General features: G+C 38.4%; 2 protein-coding genes across 2 annotated transcripts; one reads left to right on the forward strand and one right to left on the reverse strand.

Moving 5' to 3' along the window:
- Positions 1–41: 41 nt before the first annotated feature.
- Positions 42–6361, forward strand: LOC139469264 (uncharacterized). Its single transcript, XM_071251408.1, has 3 exons — positions 42–152; positions 443–539; positions 5918–6361. The coding sequence occupies exons 2-3, from the start codon at positions 466–468 to the stop codon at positions 6300–6302; spliced, it is 459 nt and encodes a 152-aa protein (XP_071107509.1). The 5' UTR covers positions 42–152; positions 443–465; the 3' UTR covers positions 6303–6361.
- A 2069-nt stretch (positions 6362–8430) lies between these two features.
- Positions 8431–10777, reverse strand: LOC139468226 (histone H3.3A). Its single transcript, XM_071250054.1, has 3 exons — positions 10669–10777; positions 9263–9551; positions 8431–9037 (listed from the first exon to the last, which is right to left on the reverse strand). The coding sequence occupies exons 2-3, from the start codon at positions 9542–9544 to the stop codon at positions 8909–8911; spliced, it is 411 nt and encodes a 136-aa protein (XP_071106155.1). The 5' UTR covers positions 9545–9551; positions 10669–10777; the 3' UTR covers positions 8431–8908.
- Between the last annotated feature and the right edge of the window lie 106 nt (positions 10778–10883).

Here is a 10883-nt window from a genome sequence, read left to right on the forward strand (position 1 = left end):
TTTGAAAGAAATCGTGTAATCTCGCACTTGTTTACTTCCGGTTGAACCTCTTGCATAAACATAACATATGAGGTTATTTTATAACAACTGACATAGCTTTGTATTTCGACCCCTGTATTTTTCTCACGCCAATGGTTAGACCAGTAACGAAGGTAATGATCGTTGCACGATTGGTATATCAGATACTGCCCCGTTTTCCGGGCATTTTCATACAAAGACGCGAGTAGGCCTATAACCTTCAGCATCACAAACAAGGCACATTTCATCTCGTAGTAGTACATGTATGTCCAAAACGTTAGCCTTTGTTGCTGTTGTTTTTATTGCTAAAATAACGGTGTTAGAAATGATATCATTGTGGTGTGGTGCTGGGTTGTGGTTAGGTAATTTTGATGACCGGGAATAATTAGCTATATAGTTGGTGATGTCGGTTTTGATGTTTCAGGATAAGAAGCATTTGCTGAGACCATGATAAGACTGATGTTCACACGGCAGTGTCTTGCTGTTGCCCAGTTATGTAAAACACAACAAACTTGTGCAAGGTAAATATATTATGCCAACACCAGATAATAACCAGTCTTGATTGTGCAAAATAGTGATGAAATACAATAAGAATGTGTCCATTTGATGTAGATGTGTAGTAGAACAGTAGTGTTCATCTTGGCTTATTAACAATGTGCATTGTACTGCGAAGACAGCGGCCTCGCAGGATTCTTGCAATATTGATTCACGCACAATGTTTACCCTCAGTGGTACATTTGGCGCATTCATGTCTATTATCCCCTGCCATGAAGTGGAAGGGGGGTATAGGAATGGGTCCTGTCCGTCCTTCCATCCATCACGTTTTGTTTCACGAGCAGAACTAAAAAAACATTAGATATATCTAACCAAACTTGGCACATAGATAGTAGTGGTGAACTGGTGCCTTTTGAAAGTTTGGGATTTTTAAAAATTTATTTTTTTAGTTTACATGGCAATGACTTTGACTGAAAATGGCACTTCTGGCAGATCTTGAAAGTTCTTTTGGGAGTCACGGTCTGTCTCAAAAATACTTCACATCACTCAGACAGCTGGTTCTATTATTGAATGTAAATATCCTGATTTTTGTTGCCTTCTGTGTCTCAATTTACAATCAGCGTCTTTCGTTGGCTGAAAATCACAATCAGAATCGAGCTTCACATTTTTTGCAAATATAGATGTCGTAGTTCTGGTAATGCTAAAAATGTTTGCACCTCAAGTCACCTGGCTTTGTGCCCTCACTTGGTTGCAGCATAACTCAGAAAGAATTACTATGACATGTGAGCTTTGAATAAATCATCTCACATCTAATTCAATGACAAAACTAAATAAAACATGAATACCTTGAAGAGAAATGCTAATGGCAGTGTTCCCAGACAAGCTATTGAAACTAAATATGTGATATCAGATGTTGTTACTGCAATATGTTAACCTGAGAAAGATGCCATGTGAAACATTCTGTGTATCAGTAATGTTACTTGTGGACAGTGATTCTGCATCCATAACCTGCATACCTGGTTTTGAGTTTAATATGATCTCTCAGAGTGTGGCCCCGAAAGTTTTTAAAATGACTTTATGTATGTATGCTTAAGGGGTCCCTGTCCCCACTTTTTCAGTTTCTAAGCAGAACACTGTCGTGCAAATGCTGGGCTATGACTACTGACAAACTGCTTTTCGAAGTTTTTGTAACACCCCAAGATATGGCAACTTATTTATGTTTATTGTTTCAAGTGAAAGGGTTATATTGTTAGGTGCAGTACTCCACTGACAACTCTATTTCGTAAGGTGCATATCGAAACATTGTGTACACCATTCCCTGAAATAACATAATACGTTACCAGCAGTATGTAGAATGTGGTCAACATTTTGAGTGATGTAGTAGGTCACGATATGTGGTCACTACATTAAAAGATATGTATTTTGCAGTGTCAGTAATAACAACACATGAAACCTGCAATATTTTGGATTACACTTTCTCAGTAATGTACAAATTCTACCACGTTTTTGGATGGATTCCCATCCGGGATTTAAACCCACACGAGTTAGCAAGGTAACCCACTCAGCCACCAAGGTTGACTATGGCTAACTGGGTTAGGACGCTGACTTGTGTGCTGGTATATAGGTGCCTCACTGAGAGTGTGGGTTCAAATCCTGGATAGGACTCCATCCAGCATATATAATGTTGCATTTGACTACTTCCTAGAAAGACATTGTCTAGTCAAAACAGATGGAAGATTCATATGTAGCATTAGAAATCAACCTAAACACTTCATTAGCTATCTTAATCATGGGGCAGAAAAATTTACTAGCCTAGATGAATTTGTTTAAATTACTTTCTTGTTAAGTGGAAGGTGATAAAAAATGTATAATTTAAAAATCAATCAAAGCAGTGTTATAACTCATTCACTTACTCCTGATAATATTTGCAAGCCAATGAAGGGTTATTGGTGGTTCAAGTTCTTTCATGTGGAACTATAGACAGTCTACAGTAAATTCAATCAAGTCTAAGATAATAATATGTCTACTACATATGATTGTTATCTATGTTGAGTGTGGAGACACAGGTGGCCCAGTTGTCTAAGGCGCTGCGATTCAATTGCGATTCGGAGTTGCGTCCTTTAGGCGCACCAGAAACCTATAATTGTTGGTTTGAATCCTGGTTCACCCTGATTATGTTTTTAGGTTTGTCAGCACCATACCCGTGCTTGTGGGTTTTACCGAAGTGGTAAACATCTAAGACCTGCATCACTTTGGGCTTTCCTCCCACATTAAGCTGACACACTGCGATATAACTGGAATACTGTTAAAAGCGGCATTAAAACAAACTCACTCACTCATGTTGAGTGTTTCCTGTAGCTTGATATCACAAGGACAGTTGGTCTTGAGTCCAAGAATTATAGAGTCGGTCAATCAGTATCATGACCATAGAATTTAAATGAAGGATGCATGTGGCTTTTCAGCCAAAAAAAACACAGAATACAAATATACCTTCGATAGTACAATCTTTGGAGAGTAGATGTCACAGCACTCAAACACTACAAGATGTATATTATAACAGCACAGTCTTGGGCATTTGTAGTTCCGTAGATATTCGTTTGCAAGATACATAAATCAAATATATGCTTGTCTGAATGCTTCGCTCTCGATAAATTTAGAAGAATTTAGATTGGCTGATCGCAAAGTTCATCCGAGGACTTCAGGGATGAGTGTTGCCTTTTGAGTTACATTGTGGTTTATTGTGATATATAAGATAAATTGTGAAGAGCAATGCAGAACAAAACGTGGTTTATTTCAAAATAAAACATTGTTCTATCATGGCATCCTTCCTGGAGATTAGAAAATACGCTTGCAACTTGATGACATCATATATTGGACAAATTCTTAAAAGGGATGAGACAGGACACAGTATGAGGAGAATTGGTACAGATAATCAACGTGAGAATAAGTAGGGAAATACAAAACATAACCAACCTCATTAAATAGACTTGTCCAACATTGCAGAGGTATGATTCTATTCATTACATGTATTAAACTTAAAGGTGACTACTTTTAAAGCTTGCACATTTTATGAACATCCTCAAAAAGTCTGTACATGATACAAGGGGTGTTCATTAAAGATTTCCCCCCACCCACTTCCGATGGACCTATTGGAATGAAACTTGGCATAGGTATTAGTCTCTCTTCACATAGGAACCACCAAGAGTTACACACTTCTCCCAACGTTTTATGCAACTATGGAGACCTCGCTTGTAAAAGCCCCCATTTTGCGACTCAAACCAGGTCTTGACTTCAAAAATCAGTGTTTCATCATCTGTGAAACATTTTCCCTTCAAAAATGACTTCATGGTTGGAAAGAGGTGGAAGTCAGATGGTGGAAGGTCAGGAGAGTAAGGAGGATGTGGAAGGATTTCATAGCCACAGGACCGCGCTTCTGTTTGGGCAACATGAGAGTTGTGTACTGGAGCATTGTCTTGCAGAAGACGGACACCCTTGGTCAGATTGCCACGCCTCTTAAGCTTGAGAGCGTCCCGCAACAGTGAAGCATAATAAGCTCCTGTAATTGTGGTACCCTTTGCCAAGAAATCCATCATCACTACTCCGTGCTGGTCCCAAAACACTGAGAGCATGACCTTGCCTGCAGAGGGTTGGATACGTGCGGGTGGTGACTCCACATGCTTCCATTGCATTGACTGAACTTTAGTCTGTGTGATAAGTCTGTCAAAAAAGTTTGCCTGTTTTTTGGGGCACATTTCCAAAAGATCCTTTGAGCAATTGACTCGTTCCTGCTCTTGGAAAGGTGTGAGCAACCTGGGAACCTGGGAATCCATCGTGCAGACACCTTATGCATGTTTAAATTGTCATGGATGATTTTTTCCACAGAACCTACACTGATCTTGACATCTTGTGCTAACTGGCGAACAGTTATACATCAGTCTGCCAAAATGGCGGTCTCCACTTGATGGATAGTGTCCTCATCAATGGCTGAATGGGGTCGACCAGGAATGGCAGCTGTTTCCACAGATGTCCGACCACACTTGAACTGGCGATGCCAGCGTTTAACAACATCATATGATGGGGCATCTTCCCCATAAGTTGCTTTCATTTCATCGAAAGTTTCTTTAGGTGTGCGACCTTTCAAATATAAAAACCTAATGACTGCTCGGTATTCTACACACCCTACTCGATCATAACACCTGTAAAAGTGGTAAGATTAATAGTTCGGTGCTGCAAATTCAGACATGTATCATTACACATGTGAAATTTCAACCAAATATGATAACCCTAAGTGGTTTAGGGGATATCTTTAATGAACACCCCTCGTATGTTGATATCTCGTATAAGAAACGACTGCACCCCTCACGGTTTATTCTCCCTGCTGTTTTACTGTACATTAAACAACTCATCATTTACTTCTTAAATGCAGTGGCTGCTGCCATACATACCTAATAACGACAAGCATGAAATACTCACATCCCCCACCAATATGACATGTCGGGTGTGTGCAATGCATTAGTTCCTGAGAACTATGTTCACTGGGCCTTTTTGTAAAGAAATATAGTACGTTTTTCAAGATCTGCTCCGGAAACAAGGACTACCTCCATTTTCAGTCTAAATCAAAGTCGTTGCCATGGAAACTTGAAAAATAACTTTTTTTAAAAAATCCAAAACTATCCAAAGGCACCAGTTCACCACTAGATCTATCTATGTGCCAAGTTTGGTGAAGAAATATGGTACGGTTTTCAAGATCTGCTCCGGAAACGAAATGGGACGGACGGACGGCACCCATTCCTATATCCCCCTTCTTTGTGGTGGGGGATAATAATGTGGTTCTTTTATAGCACTAGCCTCATGCTCTTGGTGCATGCTCAAAGCAAAAACATTATTACCCCGGTCATTGGTTCAGTGTGCAGTCGATTTTCATTTTCATTCTCATCCCCCTGGGGAGTATACAAACCATACTGCCTTATCATGTAATAGAAGGTTAAGTCTCATTCCATCTCAACCAACCGGGTTATTTTTACTACTGGGTGAAGAGAGACACATTCCAACCAAGTCACTTGCCTTAGGAGACACAGGACCAAAACCCTAGAACCTCTCGCTGTCACGCTGCTGATGGGGTCACCCATCCCACTACCATCCGAGACCAACCTTGCTCAGCTTTACTCGATTTGTGACATATATATTTACTGCAAGCATTTTGCTAGTTCATTTAACATTGCTAAAATTGAGCATGTTTTTGTTGGTTTGGTGTTGGGGTTTTTCAGTTAATGCCAGGGTACATAATCATTAATTAGAATTTCTAGTTGGGCAATAGAATTGTTTCATTGTTCTTTAAAATGTTGTTTTGTGATTGACCTGTTCATCAATGATTATATAGTAAAATTATTTTATCAAATTGCAGAGCTTTACATGCAACATGTGCTCAGAGGGCTTCAAGGAGACAGAAGACTGATGGTGATGAAGCGATACAGTTTACAGGCAGCAAGGCAGCATCATGGAACACACAGGACAGTTTTGGTCCTCCGCGGAGAGATATGCCCTGGTACCAGCCAATCAGCATCAGTTTAAGTCTGGCTGTTTTCCTTACATATTTCATGTTCATCAGGGAAGAAAATGATGTTGATATAGAACTTAATAAGTCCTTGTTTGAGAGAGTGCCAGGGCTAGAGGAACAGCAAGTTAAAATGGCCATTAAACATGGTCAGGAGAGAGGAATGGATACAACAGATCTTGAAATGAGAATGACAGAAATTCTTGACCAAAAACAGATGTCAAAGAATTTGTGACTAATGTTACAATAACTTTATAAATGATGTTTTGTGTGAAATAAAATCTTTACACCGTCCACATTCAGCTGAGTTTTATTTTGAAGAGACAAACCCCAAAATCATGAAAATATTTTTAAACCAAATGATGATCCTTGACTTAAGTATGTTCATGTGGATCGAACCAATCAAATATGTTATATACGAGTAATTTTACATATATTAACTAACATGTACTGTAGTCCTGTTTCTTGTGTTGGCAAGTATAAGTTTTAGACTATTGTTTTATACAGGAAAGTCTACCCAAAATGTACAATTACATTTGAATTGGTGTTGCTATACGAACATAACTGTTTAATAGGCCTTTATTGGTTGGTTTGTTGTTTAATGCCGCACTCAGCAATATTCCAGCTATATGATGACGGTCTGTAAAATAATCGAGCCTGGATCAGACAATCCAGTGATTGACATCATGAGCACTGATCCATGCAATTGGGATCGATGACATGTATCAACCAAGTCTGACCACCCAATCCCATTAGTCGCCTTTTACGACAAGTAGAGTTCACGGGTCATAGGCATTTATTGGAAGTTGACGGATCACAAAGTAGACAATTTATGGATAACAACTTTATTTTATTAGAGTGATGTTTTGCTAATTTTACGAAACATGTATCAGAATTCCCTGAGCAAGATACAAAAAGGAGTTTTGTAAATCAGTATGACACACATGCGAGTGTTTACATTTTTTCATTACCCATTATTTCTTAATCCTTGAGCTCCCCTTTAGAAAATGCACTGTTCCAACTTCTTGGAAAGCTACAATTGTCAAATGACGTCAATCTTCTGCTGTGGTATTGTTTCTAGTCATTCATCACACAGATATAAAAAATGTTGTCTGGACAACAAAAACGATACAGTGATGCATGCATAGTGATATGTGAACTCCTGATTTTTATGAACCCAACCCTATGGGGAAACAGCCAAAAAGTGAGCAAGACTAACAAATACGCCTGACATTGGATCCTACCCCCCAAAAATCCATGCAGTAGAAAAGTAGCTGTATTTTTCAGGAAAAAAATATAATAAACTTTGTACTGCTGTATTGAACATGTTCACCCAGCTTTCGATTTGTGTCCCACACACAAGATTCATCAGTATACACCTACTAGGTCGGGTCCTGTCAGCTGCATTCTAAGCCACTATGTGAGAAAGCATTTGAAAATGCAGACATAAATAGACTGATCCATAATTATTCTGAAATTCTTTGTCCTACTCCCAAGTTTGACCAGCTTATAGTACACAGAGCTTATAGTATGGTCAAATGCTCTTTATACCAAACACAAAACCTTCTGGACTAATTGTGTCATTCCCTTCTTTGTGAAGAAAACTGGACCCGCAAATCGAAAATACTGTTATCGACTTAATAAGACTTATTTTTCGTGTATAATACGCACCAGTGTGTTATATGCACCCACATATTCTGGACAATTAAATTCTGGAAAATATGTCGTACATAAACATTTCAGACTGTCGGCATAAGCCACGAAATATATCTTTCAAAGGTACTTCTCAAATTTGTCAAATAATGGTCAACATGAGAGTCCATCTGTTTTAAATTCCCTAACATAATACAATGCAATGACAAAGTTGATTTTTTAAATAATTTCACGTTTGTGCCATCTTTTATTTGACTGGCAGTGGTACAAAGGACAGGCAACAGTCATCCAAAACAGGTTACTTTCATAGGTGGAGAGGAATGACCCTGACAGTAACTAATCACTCCAGACTTCCATGTTTCGCCATGTTATTTTAACAGAAGGGAGCTAATAAACATCTGCACCGGTCCTGTGTTAGTGAATACAAAATGACATCAACATCTGGAGCATTGCAGTTTCATTATTGACTTTTAATTTCATCAACTTAACATTGTATTAGTGGCGAAAGCCATTAATATGAAACCTCCCAACTAGTGATCCCATCAGTCAGTTTGTCTTCAGTTTCCAACATGATCAGCAATTTATATAACACCTGTTTTGAGCAAACCACCTTACAAAATTTTAAATAATTTCATTACTTGTCAAACACCTGTGTCAGATTTTTCCATCCATTTGTTCCACTGTTCTTGAAAGTCAACAGAACACACACATTGGTTGACCAAGTTTTTAATTTTCATCATCCACTACAAAAAAAATGTTTTTGAAATCGAATGATTTAAGATACGGATGAGAAATGACATGCTGCGGGTTTTATCTTCCTGATATTGTTTGACACTTAACACCAATAAAAGACAGTCCATCACACAAACACTAAAAGAACTTTTGTCTACATTTATTATGAGACGATACACATAAAACAATGATAATGGTAAAAGGCTAGCCTATATTACATAGCAGAGAAGAAAATGATAGCGACAAGATGGACCAGACGAAAAGAATCCTTCAGAAAATAAGTTACGATTATATAAATCACTTGATCTACTACCTCTTGAGAATCTTTAGATGACAATATAAAAATTCACTCCAACCATATTATGAAATTTGTAAAACTGGTTCAAAAAATGATCCTGATGTGCTGGGATGATGGCTTCATGAATGTAAAAGTCTGTCTTGAATTTTTTGAGTCACTTATGCACGTTCACCACGAATTCTCCTGGCGAGTTGAATGTCTTTGGGCATGATGGTCACTCTCTTTGCATGAATAGCGCACAAGTTAGTGTCCTCAAAGAGTCCGACCAAGTAAGCCTCACTTGCCTCCTGCAAAATGAAATTCTTTGGTTAACAATCTTTACCTATAAATTCATAAAACGTGAATCTTGGAATGCAAAATAGATAGTCAAAATATCATTTTTAACCACAGATATACATTAACTCTTATCACTGATCAATTATCAGGTCACATTTGTGGGAGCTATTCAGTTTGGAAACCATCTGTGCATTAAATTGTTAATCTTAAACAAAATGTTAATGAGTGTAACAAACCTGCAATGCTCCAATAGCTGCACTCTGGAAACGCAGATCTGTCTTGAAATCCTGAGCGATTTCTCTGACCAATCTCTGGAATGGGAGTTTTCTGATCAGCAATTCAGTTGATTTCTGGTAACGACGGATTTCTCTGAGGGCAACAGTTCCAGGCCTGTATCTGTGGGGTTTCTTTACACCACCAGTGGACGGGGCACTCTTTCTGGCTGCCTTAGTAGCAAGCTGCTTACGAGGAGCCTTACCACCAGTTGATTTACGTGCTGTCTGCTTTGTACGCGCCATTGTTCAACTGAAAATGGAAAATTGGAATACATGTAACAACAAATCACCTCACATTTTGAAAAGCTATGATAATTTAGATTCCTAACATCAGACCATGACAGCAAAAAATCCAGTTACTCAATGGCCCATTATGTCCAGCTGAAGAGTGGTAGAAACTAACAGTTTTAGCCTACTAGTCCCTTAAAAATGGCAAATTTCTACTTGTCCTTATGATACCTTAACTATTGGGCAGTTTGGCAAGTACTTCAGGACTATTGCCAATTTCTATCGCTGCTGAAACATTTCTTTCATTTTGTCTAGGAACTAACTTGTTATACTTACCCGAAACAAATTGACAAATAATATTTAACTGGACTAGGCCTAATCTAGTAGAAGGCAGATATGACAATCAGTACACTGATCAAGATGGGAAAACAATATATCTTTGGCTAGGTTGCCACCAAAATGCTATGTAGGCCTATATATTTGAGTGATGCATAAACTGTCGGAAGATAAAAGCTCATTTCGGTTTCAAAATAAAATACATCAGATGGCTAATGCAAGCAAGACATTGCATGCATAAGATTCTGTACAATGTTGGCTTGGCTGAATAGTTCATATTGACAACAGCAAAATGGCGGGAACACTGCACAAGGCGGATAATGTTGAAATAAGAACATAAAAAAAACCAGAAAATAACAAATTGAGACTAATTTATACATCTAATGAGGCAACTCTCGTACTTTTTAGGTCATGAATTTGACTTGGCAAGCCCAAACCAGCGTGTTGGTCTATTAATAGCATCTGTTCAGTTTATCAACAAAGATCAACAATCATCGAATAAATAGACAATGCCATTACTAAAATTCGTTGCGATTTAATATTAAGAATATATGGGTACATAACAAGCTTAAGGACACATACTTATCACATTGTCACCATTTCCCTCGCGAAAAATAATGTCAGCCTGTCAAAATAGACATAGCGTGCCCCAAGAACATGGCGCCTACACGGAAACTTCCCACTACGTAAACCGTTAACGTTGGTTGGTTTTAGTCAGTACTTTAAGAATATTTTTTTATTTCTTTCACTTCACCTACACGAAACAACTCTAAGAAGGGATTTGGTACATTGTACCCACTTACCGAACGGAGAAAACTGCTTCCTTTCCTTGTTGAGGTAGAAATTTTACAATTTGCCGCACAAATCGCAACGAACGATGGTTATGAATACATTACCTGCCTTCGTCATGGGCTGTACCCATTGGTTCGTGTCTCTACAAAGAGAAGGGTTTCGATTGGACGCTGAAACAGACATTTCATTGGCTAGTGTACGACAAACCTCTGACGTCCATTGGATG

The sequence above is a fragment of the Haliotis cracherodii genome, unplaced genomic scaffold (assembly GCF_022045235.1).
Source record: "Haliotis cracherodii isolate W230 unplaced genomic scaffold, xgHalCrac1.p SCAF_2, whole genome shotgun sequence".
Taxonomy (NCBI): Eukaryota; Metazoa; Mollusca; class Gastropoda; order Lepetellida; family Haliotidae; genus Haliotis; species Haliotis cracherodii.

What these genes read in the sequence shown, in the direction of transcription:
- LOC139469264 (XM_071251408.1), top strand. Translation starts at nt 466, where the DNA reads ATGATAAGACTGATGTTCACACGGCAGTGTCTTGCTGTTGCCCAGTTA. An exon ending in ACACAACAAACTTGTGCAAG is followed by an intron (nt 540 to 5,917) that starts GTAAATATATTA and finishes ATCAAATTGCAG; the next exon opens with AGCTTTACATGCAACATGTG.
- LOC139468226 (XM_071250054.1), bottom strand. Translation starts at nt 9,544, where the DNA reads ATGGCGCGTACAAAGCAGACAGCACGTAAATCAACTGGTGGTAAGGCT. An exon ending in CAGCTATTGGAGCATTGCAG is followed by an intron (nt 9,038 to 9,262) that starts GTTTGTTACACT and finishes TTCATTTTGCAG; the next exon opens with GAGGCAAGTGAGGCTTACTT.